Source organism: Phodopus roborovskii, unplaced genomic scaffold, assembly GCF_943737965.1.
Source record: "Phodopus roborovskii unplaced genomic scaffold, PHOROB, whole genome shotgun sequence".
NCBI lineage: Eukaryota > Metazoa > Chordata > Mammalia > Rodentia > Cricetidae > Phodopus > Phodopus roborovskii.
The window spans coordinates 28,000,853-28,025,780 of NW_026126549.1; the positions used below are offsets into that span (position 1 = coordinate 28,000,853).

Sequence of the window (24,928 nt, forward strand, 5' to 3'; positions counted from 1 at the left end):
GGGGATGATAGCGGGAGGAAGACGACAATTCCATTTAATTAAAGATAATTTATTTTACTTTAAATTGGTGATGTCCCACATGAATAAGAGTAGATTTAGCAGATAGATTTATTAATGGGTACTGACATCTCAGTTGACAGAAAAAGCAAACATTTTCTTTCTTCATTGTTTTTATTGCATCCCAGCACCTGAAAGTGCTGTCAGCCAGTTTCCTTCGCTGCTTGTCAGAGCTGCAGGCTTTGCCACCAAATATGCAATTACTGGTTTATCACTAAAACTAACTTGATCATCTCTTGAGTTAAAAAACCAAGTCAGGCCCTAGAAAAGCTACTCAAGTCCTCAAGTCTGACAGGAGAAACACTCTGTTCTTAAAAGCTGTTTACTGTACTGATTTTTCACTGGATTGTGCCATGTAGTTTTGGCATTTATATAAGGACCGTCACATTGTCACTGGTTTGGGGGCAGCATGCTTGCTTGAAAAACCGTTCAAAGAGGTAGTACCTTGAGTGTTCTGGATAATGAAGAACTTCACAGGAGTACCGTCTGCAAAACACCCAAGTTCATTCCTCATGAGCATCCTGTAACAATTAAGGTCCTTGGTGTGATAGTTTTTGTTGTTTTGCTCCTGCAGTTATAAACAGGTTCTAGAAGTTATGGGGTAAGGGGCGACTTTTACAGTTCAAAAGTGAGTTCAAAAAAGTATGTAGTCGTTTTACTTATGTTCTTCCCAGCATGTAAGGGTTCTTCTTCACAACACACATTTAGCAAAAATTGTAAATTGCTTTGTGTTTCTGATAAATTCCCCTTTTCCCCAGTTCTATTTGCTCTCTGCTTCATTGTGTTCGTACCTCCCCTTAATATCACATTCCTGTATTCCAGGCCATGTTTTCTGTTGCTTAGTCTATTTCTGTGTACTTGCCTAGTATATTCCTTTCTCGGGAATTTTTTTTTTTTTTTCTTGGTATGGAATGTAGGTCTTCTAACCACTTCTTTCTCCTTCCTCTTGTCACACAACCCTCTCTTTTGACTTATGGTTATGTCTCTAGCCTTCTGTCCTTGTCATACACATTATCTCTAAGCCAGAACTTTCTTTCACATTTTAGGGGTATATCTTCCCAGCTTAATTTAAAAAAAAAAAAAAAATTGTTCCATATAGCCAGTGTTTACACAGTTAAAGAAAGAAAAGTGATTTTTTTTCTTTTCTTTTTGGAAACTAATCATAATAGAGTTTTTGTTTTATTTTAACCAGATGCTTGTATTTTGCCCTCTCCTAAAAGCTCACTGTTCAAAATTGGTATTAGATCAGTGTGATGTTTTTGAAGGATTAGTTTTTATTAGATCTGGCTTTCCATGTTTTATTGACCTTCCCCTCAACCAAAGTATCTTTTCCCTTTTATCCACCCATTGAACCTGCTGATCTTACTAGTGTAGTCTCTCAGGTCTATGCTTGACCCACAGTTTCCTCCTACTTTTATCCCTCTCTGTTATTGCTATTGTCCTTAATTCATCCTGTATATTTTCTTCCTCTGTAATGATTGAATATTGAATATGTGATAATTCCCACCACTCCTCAAATTCTCCAAAGAGAGTGTGCTAAGCAAGAAGCATCCTTGTTATACAGTGAGATATCTGCATTAAATTCTAAATTTTTTTCAGAATTGTGCAGTCATGAATCTAAATGGTGCAGGCGTGAAGTCAAGCATTCAGCTAGACTAAAAGTAAACTCAAAATAATCATATTTATAGAAGGTAACCTTGGTTGTGGTGTTAGACATTCGGGGGGGGGGGGAGGACTGGAAGTGAGTGGACAGGATGAGCTTTGACCAGCCACGATACTGTCAGTGAATTGCACTTGATTCCTGCTGGCCTAGAAAGAAATAGGCAGCGGCTCAAAATAAAGACACATCCTAGCACGCAGTGATCCCACCTGGCTCATAGTGCCTGGCTTGCTTTCATTCTATCCTATTCCTTCTCTGCTTGTTGACTATCCCTACAGCAATTTCACCTTCCATCTCCAAGCACCTTCAATCACTTTGTTCCAAGTACTTGCTTTACTGCCAGCAAGCAAATGGTGTGAGAACCCCTTTAAGTTACCTGTATGGGGAATGGGGGCTTTTGTGAGATGGGGGTCTCTGTGTCCCAGGGAAACCATCAGAAAATTTGAGAAATAAATGCATGAAAATAAAGCCAGCTATTGTGACAAATGCCTGTGATCCTAGCACATGGGAGGTGGAGGCATGAGGAGGCATGGGCATCAGGAGTTAAAGGTCTGCCTTCATTACATAGTGAGTTGGAAACCAGCCTGAGCTCCATGAGACCCTGTCTCAATAAAAAATAAATAAATGATCCTTAAAACTTAGCTACAGTGACCCCAGCCTGGAAGCCCCAACCAGTGTGACTCAGTGAAAACAGACTGAGGAATAGAAGCCTCTTTATTCTGAGGTAAGAGAAGCAGGGAGTGACAAGAAAGAACTTACTAAACATGGACTAGATATGGCTCACGTCAGGGTGACGCCTAGAGCCTGGTCATTTGGGTGGCTTGGCCTGTCCCACCTCCCCTCCTTGTGTACTCCTCCCAGCCTCTTCCTAAGCCCTCCCACCCCCAAGCCAGCCCCAGGCCTTGCTGCAGACATCTGCAGGTCTGAGCCACATATACCCAGCCCCGAGGTTGCCTCTCTGCCTCCCACTATGAATTCTGGGCTGTGGTCCTGCTTGTTCTTGTCTGTCAGATTGCAATTCTGATGCTGTCAGCCATGCCTGACCAATCAGCAAACACCACCACGGGATGAAATTTAAACAATGCAGATGCTCAAATACAGGGTTATGTTTCGTGGACCACGAAGGGAGAGCAGAGGTAAGGCCTGAGTCTCCCCAAAGTGGTCTGTCCCCAGCCTGCCTGGCATGACACTTCCTAAGGAGCCTGCTGCTTTCCCTTGTTGCCGTCTGCTTTCCCCTACCTTTCTTTGCTGCCATTCACCAGAACTTTATTTCATCCCTGCCCATGCACCCCCACTCTGTTTAGTTCTGTAATATCTCCCCCTCTCCCCCTTAGTGCTGTCATGGACCTGTAGTCTGCAGGAACTTACTCGGGCCCTGCCACACTTAAAGGGAGAAAGGGCTGCTGGGATCAGGACAGACGTATGGAATTAATAGGCTTTATTAATTTTCCCCACTGCTGGACAGTGGAATTTATCTTCAGGTTATAAACATAGTTGGCTTTCTTACCACTGAGATGTATTGAATTTTAAATTGAGTTTAAATCTCCTTTTTTTGGAAGTGGTTTACATAGAAAGGATATAAATAGATCCAATCTAAATGAGGAGGCATCAGCTCATCTTGAGTCTTGGGGGTTGGGGATTGCTCTCTGTCCCCCTTCCTACAGTTGCCAGCGTTAACTCACCAGTTTCCCGCTGGCAGAGGAAGCATGTGGCTGTCATGCTCTTCTGTTTTAAGTATTTAGTTGGTCCTTTTATAACTTAGAGTGTTTACAGGGTTCTGTACTCCCTCATCCCATCTGGAAAATATTTAAACTTCATACGATCTATAAGATGAAAATACCACATATAAGGGGCTAGGCAGAAGGAAGAGAACGGAGAGCCATCGAGTGTGTTTAGACTCATTTGTTTGCTCAGAAGCGGCTGCTGGAGGAATTGGAACAAATAGCTTGTGTGGGGGGAATGGTTTGGTCCAGGGCTGTACATTCCACCACAGAATGAGCCTTGGTTTGTAAAACTGACGTTCTGTTGTGACTTCCAGATCCAAACAAATCTCTGCAAATTTCTGCCCGATCGAGTTAATAAGAAAATATATACATGCAAAGGCGAGAGCCGTGTGCTACTTGGTGGTTGTGTCAGTGCGGGTGGAAATAAGAGACGGATTTTACCTACTGTATTACCAGCCAGCCAGCAATTGCCAGGACCTCCAGCTCACTCGTTTGCTTGATTTTTTTTTCTTTCTTTTTCTCTCTCCTATGGAGAACAATGGCATGCAGGAAAAGCCTCTGACAATGAGAGTAGCAGATACAGGGTTGGGGTCACTTTGCTTCTAATTGCCTTGTAATTGGGGAGTGGTTTCTACTTTCCCACTCCCTCACAGATGTGGTTTAGAAGGGACGGGCTTTGTCCTAGCCGGATGTGCAGAGGGACCAGAGGGTCATTCCCTGCTCTAGGTTTCTGATCAGCTTCACACCTGTACTCATTTCCCTCCATAATCTATGACCTTGCCTTAACCTAGGTTGACCCTTAGCCTCCGCCTGTTATCCATGCTGAGTTCTTGGTAGTGGACCCTCCTCCCTCTCTTATTTACAGGTGGTTCCTGGAGCCTGATACACTTGCTTTTCATGGTGCACTTAGCAGCCCAGCAAGACCTTCAATTTCATCCCTCTCAAGGGGCCAAGGGAGGGCTTTGGGGTGGGGTGGGGGTTAGAGAGAGAGAGAGAGAGAGAGAGAGAGAGAGAGAGAGATTGCTGTTTGCATGTGCTTTTCTATTTTGTGGCTCATATGGTATCAATTACCATTTGATGGCAACGCCAGGCCTGAGGCCCTTTGCATGTTTGTCCTGTGAGAAAGATCTGGAAGAACCGACATATGGTTTTGATTGCAGCAATTGCAGGTTGATAGAATGAGCGCAGGGGTGAGGTGGGTGGGTTTTCCTTCCGGCCCTTTCCACTCTGGGTTGCTAATGTGCTTTGCTTGTGGAACTGGTCTTTTCATCATCCACCCTCTCCCACCTTCTCCTCTTCCCGCCCCACCCCCCACCCTTCTACCGCTCTGCTTTCCCTGCCCTGCCTCCTCCTAGGCACATCCAAATCACCACTAGAAACATGTGGCCCACATTAAGGGCCTTCAATTAAAACAAACAAAAAGAATTGTCCACTAGTCTGTTAAAATTCTAGAGCAGGTCATTCCATCAAGATGGTCCTGAGTAGGCTGAAGTTAAAAACAAGCGGGGCAGGGACCAGGATAGTCAGGATGTTTTTAAAAGTCCATTGGTTAAGGTTGTTAAATTGACATGATGCTGAAAATAATAGCAATAGACAATGTGAGTGTGTGTGTGTGTGTGTGTGTGTGTGTGTGTGTGTGTGTGTGTTCAGATACTTCTTGGAATCTGTTTGAGTTCAGGCCACCAAAAGCCAGGGGAATGATATGAAGGATCTCTATCAGAGTCTGTTTGCCCATGCATCATCAGCCCTAAGATGGGGAAGAATAATGTCTATGAGTATTTCTCCTGCCGAAAGGAGATGCTTGGAAACCTGTCTGCCACACACAGTATCTTCTTCCTTACTGGGTTTGCAATGGCAGGGGTTGCTCAGGAAAAAAACCTCCTCATTACTGATGCCCAGCAGGACTGCATCTCTGATAGGTAAAGGGAGCTCTAGTTGGGAACTGGGTTTAAAAGAACATTATAGACATGTTTCATGTTGCCCATGAACATTTTCTGTGATGCTTTTGGTTTAACATGTAATCTGTTCCTCCATAGACTGGTGGCCCATCAAGTAGAAATTTCCCTTTTATTCCAACTGTTATATTTGAAAGTAATACGCACAATTAGTAATTTATATAGTTTGAAGGCAATGGGGTATTTTGTGTGTATGTATTTCTATTAATAATTTCATTCAGTTGAAAACCTAACAACCAGAACACACTGAATTATAATTTATTATGCATCCCCCTAATAAGGTTTTTTAAAATGTGAGGGTGGCTCAAGCTAATCCTAGCAAGTGGGAAGCAGAAGCAGGATATGTCTGTGAGTTCAAGGCCAACCTAGTGTACATATTTGAGTTCCAGGGCTATACAGTGAGATTTTATTTCAAAAAAAAAAAAAAAAAAAAAAAAAGGAGAGGGGGAGGAGAAAAAGGTGAAGTGCCAAATTGTTTGTTCTCCAGATCTGCTTTGCATGATAAAGCTTAGCTATGTCCATTAAAAAGTTGTGAATCTGACTGGGATGGATATCTATATACTGGGTTTTATGCTTCAAGACATTTGCCTTTGCCTACTTCTTTGTTATGTGGAAATCTTCTCCTTACTTTGTTAAATGACTAAGTTTTTAGGACTTTGATAGTGGTACTAATTTTGACATCTTCTAATTTTACATATGAGTAAATGCTAGGAAATGTTTGCATTCAAAGCAACTAGCAATTAGTTGAGTTACTCTTGTCATAGACTCTTACTTTAAAAGCTGCTATTTGGATATTTGACTAATTTAATGTGTACATATATAAAGAGTAAGCTTTTTCTACCTGTTGTTTGTGCCACCATTAGCTTCTTTGGGAAAGTTGCATTGAGAAGTCTTATGTAGAGACATGATTGGGACAATAACAACGTGTGTGTGTGTGTGTGTGTGTGTGTGTGTGTGTGTGTGTGTGTATCACACACACGCGCACACGCATGAGCGCTCATTGCTTTCCTGGAAGCACCAGAAACACCAGCAGCTCATTGCTACAAACAGATATCTGTGCATGGGTTGCTGGCTTGACTTGGAACATGCCAGGTCACTTAACAACAGCTGTGCTGGAGAGATACTTGATTTGAGAAGACATTTTGAATCTTCTCAGTCCTAACTCCATTCTGGTTTTGAAATGGAAAAGAGCTTTCTGGAAGACAGGTATCTCTACCTTGAAGGGGGTGTGTGCTAAAAAATCCCAAGGCCTTTTTAGATTACCTGCATTGATTATCTGCCTCCCCAGCTAAAGGACACAGAGGCTGATGGGAAATGTGGCCCTGTGTGTAAGAACACTCAGAGGCAGAAAGTGCCATTCGAGCTGTACTCTCTGCTTCTTGCCCGATGTTGTTTGGTGTTCAGTCTGAAATTTAGAAAAACTTACCAAGGAACATTCTGGTTTTATATAATTATCAACAGCTCTTAAAATTTGGTTTGGGCTTATAAAATCTCAACCAGGTGTATCTGTTGAGATGCTCAATTTTATGGTAACATGAATGATGTTAAAAAATGAAAAATCTCCTCACATGTTTCCAATATACAGTCTCTTCATCCTTATTAAAGAAAAATAAAAAACTGCCTTAATGAATGCTACATAGACATCTTCAAACTCCGATCCTTGGAAACTAAAAAGATTATTTGGTTGGATCGTTTTATTGATTGATTGATTGATTGATTGATTGGATTCTAGTTATTAGCTAATGGAGAAATATTTATAGAGGTGTTAATATTTATAAATGTGTGCAATAAGCCACCAACCCATACTTGAATCACTACGTTTTTTGTTTTTTGTTTTTTTTTTTATATATATATAAATTGGAGCAGAGAGTAAAACTGCAATTCCTATGGAAAACCCTATGCTTGTTTTCACAGCAGAGAAATCTGACTTCTTAGCTCTCTTTCTGGAGTCTGAGGCCTTATCCACAGATATCAGGTTCCACACTTAACTCACTTCATCCTAAAGAGTTTGTTCTCTCTCCTTAGGATTTGTTTTTGGTATGCACTTTAATGCCCACAAGGAAGAGATCAGTGGTTTCAAGGGCTGTGTCCATGAGGAACACCAAAATATAGTTCACCAAGTTAGAAATATTCTCAAACTTAAAACAAGATTTAAATCTTTGAGGAGAAATATTGGGGATTCTGATGAACATTGTTTTCCAGCTTTCTTTACTACTTGCAGATCATTGCTTCCTGATCCTGGGGTGGGAAGAGAAAACCTCAAAGGAAAGGCTCAACTGGCTTCCTGGACATCAAATAGCTAGTACAAAACAACATTCTGATGACTTGCATGTAAATAAATCAGAAACATATGAATTAAACTTCTCTCAAAATACACATGGTTGAAAAAGAGAGAAGTGCTGAGGAAATGTGTTTTGGGTTTTGCTGAGCCCATGACATTTGAAAAAATAGTATGAGACATTGAACAAACACAAAACATGGCTTGGCTCACCCATTCCTAATATTAGCCTCCCAGTTCAATGGCAAATCAATTTACCATATGCCCAAATATGAGCCACCTTTGGTGCACTCCTCCACACTTAATTGCTTGCAGTTTAATATTTTTTCCAATTAGAAGCTCAAAAAAAGCAGCACATTTCAAGGAAATGAAAATCTTAGCATTTTCCAACCCAGTTGGTTTACATTAGACTATTTTAGAAAACACTAGAGATCATTTCACCTTAAGAACAGTCACTTTGAGATGGTTCTCTCTGATGGATCTGATACATACCAGAAGAAAAACATCATTATTAGGAAACCAGCACCAATGTCAGCTTGCCGGTTAAACAGAAGCCAAGACCAAGTGGCAGTCAATATGGATGCGTATGAACCATGTCGTGGTTCAGTTGTACCATCACAGGAGATGGATGGTGTATTACCAATCTCAGATCCTATCTGAGTCTCTACTCTCTTTTCCTCCTGAGCTCAGAAGAGATGAGAAGTGGAAGCTTTTGTTCTCTCACACACTGCACTCAACAGACCTAACATTAGAGATTCTAAATCCTGGGACAGTTGCAGAATCCTCAGAGCCTGTGTATCCTCTCTCCTTGATATTGTGTTCTTCAGCATCTGGCTTTAAGTACAGGATCAGAACACAGGGAATTTAGGGAACAAAAATAGCCAGAGCTTCAGGCTTCTCCCTCCAACTGTAAGTCTCTGACATGCACTTGGCTGAAATCCTATATCTGCTCTTTGGACTAGCTTTCTCACTTGAGATTATCAGTTTGAAGTTAGAAGGAAGCAGTAGAATTCATCTTTCCTATTTAGGGACAACTTATTTTGGTTGCTTAAAAAAAAAATCACTTTAATGTATCTTTCCTAAATTCTTCAAGCTGGGGGTGGCTAGAAGTTTTGCCAGACACCTAAGCAAGCCCACCGATATTCATTTCATGTCTAGTATGGACAAGTGTTAGATTATAACTAAAGGAGCTGGACAGAAGAAAGTTAATGATGTCTTTAGTGTGCTCTGATAACTGGAAACACAGGCTTTGGAAAGAAGATATATGAGGGCACTTTCCCCACATTTACAGGAATGGAAGTCAGATGGGAATCAAGGCAGCAAATAAAAGGATACTAAATGGAAGATAGCCACCCACATCTTACTTACTAGGAGACAAAAAGGAATGATAGAAAAATTACGTGACCTGTAGCATGAAACATATTGGGGTAAAACAGAGACTACCTGCAGAGTAGAACATGTTTAAATGGCAAAATAATTGGTCCAGGCCAGCCAGATGGGGGCAGGGGAATCCCTGAAACCATAGTAAGGGAAAGGGAGAGCTATATTAGGGGGCATGCAACTAAGAGTTCTGTTCTTTACCATCTTGTTATCAGTGAACCCTGATTCTGAGTTCTTATCATATGACAGACACCTCCAAAGATATGCATTACTTGCCTAGCTTTTGGCTCTGGGTTAGTTTCAGATTGGAGTGGATGAAAGTGATCGATCAGCTCATGATTTGTTATAGCTTTGTGCAATCTTTTTTTTTTTTTTTTTTTTTTTTGAGAATATGGGATGTGACAACTGAGTTCCACATACCACAAACACAGCAAGTCAGATTCATAGACCCTACAGTGGTAAAAGGCATGAGAAACTCTGCAATGGCAGCCTAATGTCTTTTCCAGGTGTATCACCTCTTTCTGATATCTTCTCCATCATAGAAAGGCAGATGTTCTTACCTATGGTCCCCTAAAAATCCCATTCATGATTCTGAGAATTTTTTTTTTTGTTGTTTTTGAATGAGACTCTGGGAAAGTTCTTTAAAGTTGATAAATCTGATGAATAAACCTTGCAATTGGAGAGGGTTTTTCTTTTCCTTCCTTTGCTCCTTTCCTTCATTTATTTGATACATTTTATTGACTCTCTACCCTCGGAAAAACTTTGCTCTGGTCATGCTTTAAAATGCAGCTTCCCTAAAATGATCCTGAAGGGCCATTGCATTCTATGAGAGATAAGACCTGCCTGCATAATTCACAGAAGACACACATTTCTAAAAGTAAAGAGTTAGGGAAACTTGGAAGCCAAAATCTTCCATTAACATTGACGTGGCTGTTGTCAGAAGGTTATTTAGTCCATATTGTTCCTGACATCACACACAAATACCCGTTACTCCTTGGACTTGTCGGAGAAGAGATAAGCAACTTGCCTACATATCAGGAAGGTTTCTATTAAAGAAAACTGTCAGAAATGTTTTGAGCAGCTTCAGCTTATAGGCAGGCGCTGCAAACAAGACACCCCAAGATCTGACCTTGTCATAGTGTAGTCCCATATTCTAATGAATGTCATGTGACAGAATAGGTGACTTGCTTTTAGTCAGGTCATTAGTGATAGAGTCAAACTTAGAAAGTTGCTCTTCTGCTTCCAGTGGCCAATCCTCACAGCTAATGGACTGTCTTGAGAACTGTAATTAAAACAAGTATTTGCCCATTTCTGTAGAAGGGGAGAGTATTGATCTGCTGACAAATATTGTGAGTAACTTTGGCAGGAGGGCGGTTTGCATTTTCACTGGAAAGGGAACCTTTGTTTCTCATGCTTACTATATTAGTCACCTAATTGTCTGTCTAGAAAATTACAGCAAAACTGAGCACCTTAGAACTGTAGTGCCCAATATGTCTTCCTGCACATGAGTCCTCTCTACATGTGAGTCTGAAGTAATTTCTTAGGGATAGCATGTGAATTAAGACCTGGTATGTATTATTTTAGTTTTTAGTTTATATTTGTTTGTTTCATTGATTGATTTTTAATTAGGGTAAAATTAACCAGTATGAAGTAAACAATTCAGACATATTTAGTATATTCAGGATGCTGAACCATCATGGTGTCTGACTAGTTCCCAATACTCTCATAATCCCCAAGGAACATTCCACCTACTAGACAGCTATTTTCTATCCTTCTGCCCACGTTTTATAAGCTTTTGACTTTAATGTTGTCTTATATACTGACACATATACATATACAATACATGCACATCAATTTCCTTTTCTTTGTCTGCTGATTAGGAAGTTCCAGGCAGAAGACCTAAACTTTGGTAATTATGTGAATGAAGACTGAACCTTTTAAACTATTCCCCTTTTATCCACATTAAGAAATCAGCAGAGTTTGACATTTCTGTTTTGAAAATCCAAGATTATTAAACAAAATAAAATGTCTATTAAAAGTTTCTTAGACATCAAAGGAACATACTTACTATAATTGTATTCTTAAAGAAATTACTATTGTTTACATTTATTGATACTGACTTTATTCCAGAATATTATTAAGTTAGCTGGTAGTAAATCTTTGAACTATTTACTCCAAAATTAAGAAATATTTTATCATATGAAAAAATACCTGGAATTTCACTATTACAGAAAGCCAACTTAATTATGTTTTGAATATGCCTGAAGACACAAACTAATTATTGTTGACTACTTATTTTTCTATTGCATGGTCTCTTGTCAGAAATACTAGGGCTCTTCTTAATCCCTCACTTCTTTTAAGAATTTTTGAAATAATTTTGTCATTATTGAATAGTTTCTCCATGTTTCTTTTCTACACACAGACCCTTCTAGCCTTATGTTAGCTAGAAGCTCTGTTCTGGGTTAAATTTGGGAACTATGGCTGGTTGATTTAACCTAAAGTTTTCCCTGAGCATAGGGGAGAGATGGGCACTGAAGTAAGTAACAGGGCAAGCTGATTGGCTGATTGGCTATGTTGACAATTTGCATACTTTTTTTTTTTCATTTCAATCTGTACCACAGAGTCCTACATTTGGTAATTATTTCATGCCTTTGTTTTTCATTGAAAGTAGTTAAAGCCATATGTTTTAACAGAAAAGAGATTATTCCTACATTTTTTTTTTCAGCTCAGTGAAAGGGGAGATGGGGTAATAACTTTGCAGTGTACCATGGCTATTTAGAACTCTAGCAGATTCGAGATGTGGTGTTCATGACAACTCTCTTGGTACACAGAAGAGGAGAAAGCATTTGTTTGAAGCACCAGTGCTAAATTTGGTGTTTTCAAGCATACATTTTTTTGGTAATTCCACTCATCATCAGTAAACATCATTTACTAATCCGAAAGTTGTCCTTCAGGTGTTCTAAATCATTGGTAATTTGTAAGGCTGTTTGGATTAAGGGCTGTCTCTTTTGCCCTAGAGTTTGGACTGAAAAGACATAGGGATATAGCCTGATTCCTAGTCTCATTCAGTTGTGTGACAGCAGGGATCTTTAGACATTTAACCTTTCTCTTGCCTGGTATTTCTTAGTGATGCAAGATGAGTAAGATGATTGACCACTTGGATAGATACTTGATCTCAGAATGATTGTGAAAAATACTAAGGCATTATAGTTTAAACCTTGAACAATGGATCAATCATTTTACTTTTTATGTAGTTATGTCAAAGCATGTGTTTGTACAACTACACACCCTGTTGTTATGGTACCTCTGCATGTTTTTATCTTCTCATTTTCCCCTGGAATACAAGTCTGGCTGGCATCTTTATTTCTTTGGTCTCTACTTCTGAAATTGTGATCCTCTGTGTTTAAAAGAACTTTCTTAATGCCTATTCTCACTTCTTGACAAGAAATAGCTAATTGGCAATGGCGGCTGTTTGTATTTACTGTATCCAGGCCTAACAACTGGAGACATTTGGGTTTAGATAAGTAGAGATAACTTGTTTAGGGTTTCACAAGGACAAATTATAAAATCATTAGCATTTTCTCTTCTATCTCCCCCTCATACTCTGTTGGAGCATCATACCTTCACCACTTTCCTCAACTCCTTTCCAAGGAACTGCAGCATTGCTTCCCAAAGATGGGGAGTGATAGAAGATGTCCTGAATAATAGTCCTGTGGTCATGAAATATTTCCAGCATTTCAGGCTTTTATTCTCTGTAGTCATATGTCTTGACCTAGGTCCTCAGCAGTAGAATTGATTTATCTATCTAATAGTGCCTAAACTTAAGCTATACCCTTTTAAAAGGGTTACCACAACAGTTAATGTCTATGCTTCTGGCAGGAGCCTAGGCACAGTGTTTCAAAAGAAAGAAATGGAGAATGCTGCTTTCAGAATTTTCTAGAAGGACCACTGTGATGATTCCTCCACTTTTTAAAGCCCAACAATAAATACAGTAAGAAGTAGAATCATTATCTCTTCTGGTGGAAATAATGAATTCTTATTTTTCCCTATGTTGTTATAATATTTTCACCCTGATATGTACCTTGTATGTAATTTTTATCACTGTTTCCATCAATGCATTTAGTGAGATTTGAACCTCTGTAGTGAGTACTATGCACTCACACATACACCCAAACATATTTGCCTTTTTAAAAACTATTACTCCTTACCTTCATGTTCCTATGACCAGGTAGACCAAGTAGCCTTAGGGGGACTTCTTGCAGGCCACTACAATATAAGATAAACCACAGTAATCATCATTGGAGTTAGAGTTCATTTCTATTATTATTCTAGAGTCATAGAAATTACTTTCCTGAAGATTTGCAGCCCTTATTTAACTGAGAAAACAGTATCTCTGGAGGTCATAAAGCTGTTTATTGGCACACACTATTTTGATGTTTCAGCACCTCCTAATTGAACAGTTCTTGTCATCATAAAAATACCATTTGGCTGCTGAAGGTAAAGAAAGCTTTGAGATAGGAGTTAATCTGTTATACGTACCTAAAGATCAGGAATTTGTTGTGATTAGTGTAAATAAAGATATAACCTATGATAGGATCATAGCTATTGAAGATTTAAAATAGCAAGAGTGATGTAAAGTAGTTGTGATCATAAAAAATGGTTCTTCATAACATTACCTTTAATTTTCTGATGAGCATTCAATAAATAAAAGTTGGGTAACAACTTACTTAGGTGTTGAGAACATATTAAAGAGTTGTGATGTGCTTAGCAACCACAGTGTTTTCTCTGTGCCAATCCTGAGCCTTAGGTGAAGCCAACTCCTGTGGGAATAGGGGACATAAGAAATAGAACCAAGAAGAAGTCAGATTTTAACTGCTCCTGGTTTGGTGCACATCAGTATTTCAAGAGACCTTTAGCAAGGAGTAACTTGATTATTCTAAGACACGTGAAGTTTGTGTCAAGGTTCTCATGATGTTGGCATTGAACATTTTTGGGATATACCAAGTTGAGTGCAATAACAAGCACACAACGTCTGCTCAGTTGGTTTCAAGTACAAGGGAACTACACTTGTAAAAATAAAATGAAGTATTGGAACTAGAGGCTAGTGCACAGAGACAAGGCTATGTCCATACTGTATTTTAGTACATAGGTGATAATGTTTTATTTTCTTATTGTTCTTGTATTTAGTCTTGGGTTACTTTCATCACAGAATCACAGGGAACTCTTAGTAGATGACTTTGTATCTCTGTATGTCTCCAGAATCATTAAACAACTCTGTATGTATCCCTGCCATTCCTTTGTGTAACCTCATTCTGAAAATCATGTTCTTGTAGCATCCCCCATGACTTTCACTGCGCAGACACCTCCTGTGTCCCCTTTGGACAAAATGGCTGTCTCACTGCTGGGGCCATGGTTACTAAATCATCAAGCCAGGAATCTGCAGATCTTTTTGTATGGGCTTATCATCAGTCACCTTGGAGTACTCATAACCATTGAAATACTTAAAAGGTCAAGTCTGAAATGGGACTACATGATTCTGAGTCTCAAATTTGCCACTCGATTAACTGTATGAAGTTGAACACTTCTGTGACATACTCTCTGTGCCTCAGAGTCTGTATCTGTGAAACTGGAATGGGAATAAAACAATGGGCTAAGGGAAAGAAAAAATTAGATGCATAATTTGACTGGAGCCATGCCTAGCCTATCAGAAGTAACATGCTAGCAGTTTATATTGTTACCCATTTGGCCCTGTCAGTTATGACAAGAACTTGCATCTTCACAGGCTTTGGGTTTTTTGCAGTGGTGGAAAGTTGGGATGCCATTGTTAATTGCTTTGCTTTATTTCTCTTTGATAACCCTGTGCCTGGCTTGTGGCAGGGTAGATGTGAGATTTCAATAGTATAGTATATGCAAAGAACTCAGAATCTCAAATATGTATGTAACATGTAGCAGAGAGACTCTATTGAGTCTCTGCTGGCAATTTTACTGCCTCAGGGTTTCAGTGACACCACTTTGTAAACATCTAAGGTACAATGTGACCACTCTGTTAGCAGTAGAAATTCTTTCTTAAGTATGCTTCCTTATTGAGGAAAGCAGGGGTTATATTGGTGTTTATGGCCCCTCCCTCACTAAATATCTACAAAGACTATATCCAACTTATTTAAAATTAGAATTTGGGAAATATAAATATTCAGAAGTTTTCCATGAGAGGGAAATTGGAAAGCAATATCATTGCTTTTTTTTTTTTTTTTTAATTTGGAGAGAAGAAATAATAAGACAGAGGTGCAGGGCCATAGGTTTTATGAAGCTGCTGGTGGGCTTTGTGAGTGGAAGGCATGGATGTTAGCATTAATGCCACTGCACAGTGCTCCTAGGAGACTGACTTCAGCAGCTAGGAAAGGAGGACACTGACTGCCATCTTTCCACCTGCAAGCTGAGCATTCTCAGGTTCCCCCTTCTCTATCCTCTTGCCTTTGGCATCCTCTTGCTAGTTTTTACTTGTCATTTGATTACTAGAGACACAAATAAGGAATTCTTGCAATTCTCCTGCTTCTTAGCAGAAAAATGGAAATTTGTGGTGAGAAAAAAAATCTACTGGTTGAAATTAACAAAGGATTTAGCTTCAGGTTTCATTACTCATGAATGGATAATCAAGAGTCAACTACTATTTGGAAAAGGGAAATTGATATGTGGTATGTATGACAGGATGTGTGGACATGTGTTTGTGGGAATTTATTCTAAATATATTACAATTTCATAGAATTTCTTTGGGAAAACACATACAGACTCTCTCTCATATTTTTTTGTGATGCAACCTGGTAGAATGGGAAGGGAATATTATTCTGTTAGTAGCAATAAAAAAATAGATGCATTGTCATCACATATAATTGGTGAATTTTATATATGTTTGGAAAGTTACAAAATATTCTCTCATGACCTACCTACTCCCACTTGAGCCCCAAAATGTCAATAAAAATAGTTTGAGAAGTAAAATCTTCACTGTGAATTGGTTTGGAACACTTGAACTATTTGATTAATTCCTTTGAAAATTTCAAGGGCTTTAGTTAGAAATAAAATCTTCACAAATTCATCATCTGTTGCCTGTGGACATTTCTGTGTGTCAATAGAGACTTGGAGGGATTGTTGTCTGTGTCTCCAAACATAACTTCCTCTGCAATGATACTGCAGTATGGTCCTTACCCATCACTTAGATGTGAAAGAAGAATCTCTGTCTTCATCATTCAGTATCCCTTGACATTGCAATACAAACTGAAAAATGTATAAATTGGAGAGGTGCAATCCCTGGAGTCTTGTCTTGTCTTGGGTTCTGAGCTCTTGCTTGTCTCTGAGAGTGATTAACTGGCTTTCCATTTCAGGACATGTGGCTGAGCTATTATTTGAATCCATTCCTTTCCATTTTGCTGGCCATTTCAAGTCTTTAAGTCCAGAAGTTAGAATAGACTTGGAAGAGGATGCTGAAGATGGGACAAGCTAGATCACAGTGTATACACCTGGGCAAATCCTCTAACTTGTATGCATTTTGCAAAATGAGGTTGAATTCACTTGACCTTTGAAAGCATGAAGCCAGGAAGTGCAACAGAGGGCAGGTGTAGAGGTAACAGGACAAGGAAAAGGGAGCCTCTGAAGAACTGGTATGAAAAGAAGGTGAAGATAATAAAAGCACAGAATATAGAATAAGGGGATCTAGTCACTGATAATTTGAAAATGGACCAGAAATGTGTAGAAGTCCTTTACTATTACACCTTTTCCTTTGTTACACCAATAGTGACCAAAAGTGAACTTGTAGCTCATGAGCTTCATTTCAAACATAGGCATAGATCAGGGCTCGCAGCTAATCTTCCCTGGCATATATTACCAGGCACAATTTGCAATCATTTAAGCAGGTGGCTATTAAAGAAAATAAGTCTTGAATATGTAGTGGTACATAGGACTTAAAAAATAAAAAGACAGTAGTAGTTCAAGTTCCCTGCCATCCCATCAGATGAACATTGGTTGTATCAGTTGTATGTGCTATACTGGGAATACTTAGAGTTTGTCTCTCCCACCATCTCAGCAAAACAGATCCCACTTTCTGAGGAAATCAAGTCATACCTAAACTGTTGTTAGTGAAGTAAATCTCCTTCACAGTAGATGGATTCATACCCAGCCACTCTTCAGTCTAATGCTCTTCCAACTGAGCTATTTCAGCTTTACCCAGCCACTCTTTATGGGCAGTCTTGCCTCTATCCTAGCACTTTCTGGCAGGATATTTTATGTATAGACAATTCTGTGATGATGCTAGCCAATATGGTAACCAATGGCTGCCTGTGGCTCTTGAGCATCTGAAACATGGCCAGCATGACTGACAACTGAAAATTGTTTCATTTTCATTAAGTTCACTTGAAAGAACCATAGGTTACTAGTGACAACCATATTGGACAGTGCTTTTCAAGACACATTGTTGGAAGGCAGTGAGTAAGTTTCTGTCAAAGTGTAAATTTTGTGCATTTATGGAGTGCCTGTGATTCATTAGGGATTATGATTGGTGTGATATCTCTCATCATCATGGTATGAATTGCCCCATGTGACAAACAAGGAAGCCAAGGCCCCAAGAGATAATTGCTTTGTCATATCTTTACGATGAATTGTACGAATGGAAATTCAAACCCTGTGAGTCCAGTTCAGAGCTGAGTAATTCAGCAGAGTTGAATGTGCCAAGCCTGTGCATATCTCATCTGGAGGCTGGTCTTCAAGCATATCTTCCTCTTATCTGTGGGTCAGCTGACAATTTCATTTTAATGTGGTCACACAGAAACTAACATTGCATGTCTCATTCTTGTGATGTACACACAACCCTGCCTGTGATCTGTTCTTTCTTCTAGTTGAGGCCCAGGTTCTTGAAAGAAAGAGTATAAGAAATGAGAGTCTACCTTTCCTTTGTGTGATGAGTTGGTTAGCTAGGTGGCTTTAAAGGCCATGTGGAGTCCAATGGACCCCAAGGCATGTGGTAAACTCTTGTCATGGGAGTGTTTGACTGTCACAGTTGAGAACATGTGTAAAATCTTCCAAGGTCTGAGCTCTGAGTGAGTGTAGCCAGCACTTGGACATCTGTGGCACTATTTTAATGTGTCATTTTTCTGTTCATTATGGATGGTACAGTAACCCTCTGTAAGACTCTGAAATCATCATGCTGTTTCTGTTACTGCCTCATGCAGTTTTAGCTATTACAGTTCTCTTTAGAAATTGCATATTCACATTGTACTTGAAGAATCACCAATGGGTAATAACATTAAGGGAGAGCTAAGATCTTGTGTATGAGATAGTGACTACCAACCATTATTTCACAGGATCTGAAGCCATTTCTTTCTAGTTTTTTGAGTTGTAGTTTCCCTTGCAGGAAGCATATTACTTATCATATGCATGGTTTCAGCATAAGCATGCCTTATAATATGAAAATAAAACTGGTATAGAGGAAAAATAGTCCCACAAGACTTTCTGTAAACTATCACTGAAGTGCAGATCATATTGAATGTCATGTCCTACACACAGACAACAGAAACAGATTCATCAGGTTGTGTTTACATATTCATGCATACATATACATGTATATGTATGTGTCATTAATAAAGAATCTATCACCTTGAGAGTTGGAGCATGGGAGGGGCTGGAGGGAGGAAAGGGAAAAAGGAAAATGATCATTCTATTATAATTTAATATATATATAAAGTAAATGAGATATAAAAATAAAGAGTGTATTACCTTTAAGAAGGAAGAATTGGGAGCTGGAGAGGTGGCTCAGCAGTTAAGAGCACTGGCTGCTCTTCCAGAGGACCCAGGTTCAATCTTCAGAGTTCACATGGTAGCTCATAATTGTCTGTAACTCCAGTTCCAGGATATCTGGCATCCTCACACTGACACACATGCAGGCAAACAGCACTGAACATAAAATAAAGGTAGGGAAGATTGGTTTTAATAAAATATAGACTTTGGTGAGCAATTCTGCTGCAACAAAACCTGAGTACAAATGCAAAATTATTTTTTTAAGTGTCCACTGTGTGTCAGGATCCATTCTAGTTAAGGTACACACAAAGTGGCATTTACTTCTCACAAGTTTGCATAGTAGGTCTTGTTGCTCCCACATGGAGACGAGAAAGGTTTAAAGTGGAATGATAGAACTCTCAGGCAGACTCAGGCTCATCTGGACCAGTACATTTCACTTCTCTACAGTTTTTCAGCTTTATGAAGTGTAGAGTATTGTTGATAGTGCCACCTTTTCTCATCATTATGAAAATTAGAATTATATTGTGAACTTCTACCACATAAACTTTTCCACAAGAGGTCTTGAACCTTTGTTTTGTTTAAATCTTCCTATATGAAACCCATAGGCCAAGAGAAGGCGGGGTAGGGAACATTCCCTCTCCTCTTGGTCTGAGGGTGGGTATTCCTGTTTGATCCTTTTCTATAATGGACAGAAAAACTTTTATCAGTGTTTTTTTGTTTTGTTTTTTTCTTTTGTTTTTCTTTTTTGGTTGCTAGAAAAGATCACTGGGCTCAGCCTTCCTGTAATTCTCAATTTACAACAGAAACTCTTTTTCTTTCTTTTTTTCTTTTATGTTTGTTTGTTTGTTGTTGTTTGCTTGGTTGGTTTTGGTTGTTAAAGACAGAGTTCCTCTGTGCAGCCCTGATCTCGCTCTGTAGATCAGGCTTGCCTTGAACTCAGAGATCCACCTGCCTCTGCCTTGTGAGTGCTGGGATTAATGACATGTGCCAACTCTACCATCTGGCTACAATAGAAATTCTATCTGTAAAATGAAACCATTTATATACTGTCATCAATCTGAGGTTTAGTCCTATCTAAAGATCTTTGTTAAGCTTGCTGCTTCTATGATTTTACTTTAAATTGAGAGAAGGTTGTGATGCTGACCTTTGATGTGAAATATATTATACTATTAATTTTCCATGAGGCTTCTATTCAACAGGTGAATTCTGTGGAAGGGTGTTTTTGATAAACAGGCGGGATTCTTCTTTGCCTAGTTCCTTTTATTTCTTTTAATCTTTCCTTTAAGCACCTGTCAACTCTAGCCAGCATTCCCCAGTTCCAATTTGTCAATATTTCATACTTCCTTTCTCTTATGGTGAAAGTCAGAATTCAGTATCCATCTTGATCTAAGTTGTCTTTCCGGGCTAGTATGGCCTTTTGTTTTTCCTGATATTTTCTTTAGCTTCTTATTGGCGTTGGTTAAATATATTGCAGTGATTGCTGGAGTTTTCATTTCAAATTGGACTGATTTTTTTTTCTTGTTTAAAAACAATTCTAGTTGGAAAGTAACCTTTCTATAGACCTACAGACAAATAGAAAAATAATAAAAATGCAAATATATGAGGCTTTATTGGAATTAATATCATTATAAAACAACTTATAGAAAATTCCACATAGGGCCAGGGAATGATGGCACATGCCTTTAATCCCAGCACTCAGAAGGCAGAGGCAGGTGGATCTCTGTGAGTTTGAGACCAGCCTGGTCTACAGAGTGGATGCCAGAATAGACTCCAAAGCTACACAAAAAGAAAAAGAAAAGTTACACATAGACCACTTGGAACTGAGAACTGACAAAATAATCGAGTAAAGTAGAAACAGTACAGCAGCCCATTGGTTGTCATTGTCATTAAAATTTGAAAAATTAAACATAGTGTGAAGATTATTATTGCTGTTCGTGTAAATATCCCCTATGGCTTCACTACCATTTTAAGTGACAGTGTTTATCAGATGATGAAAAATAAAGAATAAAAACTAATTGTGTAGCTCTAACAAGTTACACATATTGAGACAGTTTCGTGAACTTCCACTTTGAATTTTCTAAAGGTTAAAACTTACATTTTACCTCGTGGGGAGTGGGGTGCTGGCATGTGACTAAGTGATGGAGTCTTTCCTAGGATGTACCATGCCTTAGATTTCATCTCCATCACCACCATCAGTCAACTATAAGTGAATAAATAAAATGTGGGAAGTTGAAGCAAATATATCTGTTAGTCTCTTCAACTTTTCAAAACATAAAAAAAAAAAAAAAAAAAAAAAAAAAAGGAAAAGAAAAAGAAAGAATGTTTGCCTTAACATGACATTTGCAAAAAGCGAAATGTAGACTCTAAAGGGAAAATGAATAGGGTATAAGTTGCCTTATACACAGCTTTGTGTTTTAGAAGATAAACAGGAATTACCTTTAAAAAACATTAAAAAAATATGCTCTGTTTCTGGTTAACAAAAATTTTCATCTTGTAGGTGTGTGGTGTGGTAGCCAATGCCTTGAATCTCAGCACTTCAGAGGCAGAGGCAGGTAGATATCTGTGAGTTTAAGGCCAGCCTGATCTATATACTGAATCCCAGGACAGCCAGGGCTACATAATAGAAAAACGCCATCTCAAAAATTCAAAACAAACAAAAACTAAAATCTTCATTTGGCTAGAGCATCAAGAAATCAGAAATTACGTATTGTAGTAGTATATGCTAAAATCTTTTCATCTTGTAGATATTCTTTCATAAGCAGGTAGTATTTATGAATTTGCCTAAACAATCTTTCCCTTAGGTATTTTACTTTATTCATAATTCAATATCAAAGTAGATTTCTCATATATAACTAAAATTAGTGAAAAAAAAACTTTATCTTTCCCAAAAGGTCTTAAATAATTTCACCAAAATTGAAAGACACACACACACACACACAGAGAGAGAGAGAGAGAGAGAGAGGAAGAGACAGAGGAACCGTGTTAATATGATCAAATAGTATTGACATTCTACTGTTCATGTTTAAGCATAATAGTGATAAAGTAGTTATTAAAATTAAGCTATAAATTTATCCTTAAAGAGTTGATTGCTATTTTTTTAACACAGAGGTAATAGAATAGTGTGAAAATGCCATTTTTTTTTTTTTTAGTGAATTTGTATTGATTTCTGAAATGTGGAAGATAATACTGTGTCAATTTACATTAAGACTCACGGGCCAGCTGCATGTCAGGTTAAGACATGTGAATATACTACAGCCATGCGGCACCCATTCTGTCATTTTAATGAGGTCATTGGGTGGTCACTTTGCTCTTTTCCTGGAAGACATCTTTCTTGCATCCTTTTAGCCTCCTCTTGGGTCCTTCCTGAGTCATGCAGTAAGTAGCACCCCACCTTTTTGTTCGCTCGGCAGTTCCTAGGAAAGACTCAGGCTGGATCCCTGACCTAGAGGGCACTCGGTTTCTTAGAGACACTTCAGGAATGATTTGGGACTTCCTCCAGCCCCTTATTGTGAATCCTGTAGAAACAGGAAGAAATTACCATCCATACATTTAATAAATAGAGAAAATTACAAAATGAAAAACTATGAAAAGCGGTACTTAAATCTCTCTGGGACATAGGGGAGAAACAGGCTTGCTGTCCACAGTGTGAGTGGCTCATTCTGGTGTGGTTTGCTTTGTTTAACGTCCAGGACCTCCAGATTTTCAAGGGCGTATGGAGCATTTATTTGATGTATGGATGCAGATGCACATTTCCCACATCCGTCTCTGTGGACCTACCCTTTGTGAAATCCTAAACCCAGTATTAATGCTTACACTTTTCTGAGTCATGGATGTGCTGAGAGAATTATATAATTTTTAGGGTGTTTGTTTCATATACGAGGCAAAATGGAGCTTTTTTATTTTTGTAATGCCGCCGCAGCCTTTTTGTTGGTGAATTTCTTCTCCTCTCACTGTGACCTGTGAATATCAGTGTAGGCTCACTGCCAAGTTTGTGAGCCGCTCCCTGCTTCAAAATGGAGGCAGGAAGGTATCCATTTTCATCAAGAGGATGAGCCGTTCAGTCTTTCCAACCATCTGGAGAGGAACTTTTAGAGCAAAAGAAAATGGGAATTAAAAAAGGAGGAAAAGATTATATTTAGCAGAAAAGGCAAGGGAGAGAACCAATTAAAGTTAAACTATACCTTATGCATTTATGCTTTGCTGTGATGCTGTCCTGCTTCAAGGAAACATAAACACGAAAACACGAGGGCTATTTTTATAAGGAACTGGTTCCCCAAGTCTCATGAGGCTTAGTAAATGAATGTTAAATAAATTAAGGGTTTTGGCACACTTTTAAAGTTTATTGTACACACAAATATAATAAGCGCTTAAAAAAAAGACAGCCCCTCTTCCTGTGTACATACTGATTGTTGGTGGCCCTTATGTTGATCTAGGCTCTTAATGGCCTTTTATGTACATCTTTGCAGACACTGTGTGCATGTAATGGTCATATGTATATATTCACTTATTCCTGGTTCGTGTTCACTCTCTCTCCCTCCCTCATTCTTTATCCCTCCTTTTTTCCTTCTGCCTGCCTCCTGCATTGCAAGTGAACATTTTAATTGAAAGGTAGAGATTTGGTCTGTTTTTTATGAGACTGTACAGAACTTTTCTTTTTTCCCCTTAACATGCTCATGGGCCATCTGTGTTTAAAAACGAAAGGAATCTGTAGACTGGGGTTGGGGGGCGCTACTCTGTCGTGTGTATTTACCACTACACATGGTTTGCAGTGTTCTTGCCTGGACTGGATAATCTCATACCTGATTATTTTATGTTAACACAAATACACAGAATCCCCCACACACACATGTTCAAAGGACTCAGTGTTTCTAGTGTTGGATCAAGCTTAGACTCTTACAGCATCCAATTTTTATGTTCCGTCTCAGCTTTTTACCAAATCATGAATGTAGATATGCTTATATCAATGTAGAAAGCAAAACTCATGTGGATCTCTTTCTCCAGGTCTACGCTCCTTCAGCAAGTACTGCTGACTACAATAGGGACTCGCCAGGCTATCCTTCCTCCAAACCAGCGGCCAGCACTTTCCCTAGCTCCTTCTTCATGCAAGGTAAGGTGTTTCTTTGCCTGCTGGGAATTCCATGAGTCTTTTAGTGTTATATATACAAGGCAAAAAGAAAGGGAGTCATAGACAAGGGTGGATGGGGGTAGAGGTGTTTCCCCTCTTAGAAATTGAATTCCTTACCTAATGAAGTAAAAGTTACCGAAAATGGTTTTTCTTTTACATTAAAGCCCTTTGACCTCAAATGAATTAAAATTAAATTGTTTTGACTCACATAGAACAAATGCTTTTTTGGTCTTCCAACATTGTTGGTCTACAGTGTCTCTGCCATCAACCAAACATGTGCATGTTTAGACACGTCTCATCCAGCTCAGGCTATATTTTGGAGAGCTTGCATTTAGCCAAGAGGAAAGAGATTCCCCTGGGTCTAGCCATCTTGAAGTTTTTAACCACTTATTAATATATATGTGAGAACAAGTGTTCCCTTTAAGAATAAGTGACTCATTGGAACATGGACTGTTATATAGTGAGACATACTAATTGATTTAGGATAAAGGAAAGTTTTGAAGGGGGTACAGAAATACATGGCAGGGACATTTCAGCTTCATGATGGATAACGACCGTGTTCTTTTAATTATCCATTATATTTAGTTAAAAGAGACATGATTATATATCCCTGGAGCTTATACTATTGCCACTAGTCACTTAGCGCCTCCCTGCTAACTGGAAAAGACCAAGCTCATCAAAACAACACCCGCTACTTCACAAATGGTGAAAGAGAAAGGGACTGTGTCTTCCATCTTTACCATGTCTAGGATTCTTAAAACTATGATGATCTTAGTTCCAAGATATCTTGAGGTTAGAGGTGAGATTTACTAAAAACTCCTGTATATGCACAACTATTCTGCCTGGATATGTGTACCTTACTTGAGTATACCTTGGCACAGTACAAAGGGACAGTACTCTAAGGATAGTGACACATGGGAATGAGAGCACACTTGGGGCAGTAATACCCACTCATTTAAATTGCTGCCA

General features: G+C 38.8%; 1 protein-coding gene across 15 annotated transcripts in view; it reads left to right on the plus strand.

Moving 5' to 3' along the window:
• Positions 1-24,928, plus strand: part of Tcf4 (transcription factor 4) — a 332,791-nt gene that overhangs the window by 255,189 nt on the left and 52,674 nt on the right. For all 15 annotated transcript variants that reach the window (XM_051200994.1, XM_051200981.1, XM_051200980.1 and 12 more), the window contains one exon: positions 23,836-23,941. In XM_051200994.1, the coding sequence (XP_051056951.1) occupies positions 23,836-23,941 (106 nt within the window). The remainder of the gene's footprint in view (positions 1-23,835; positions 23,942-24,928) is intronic.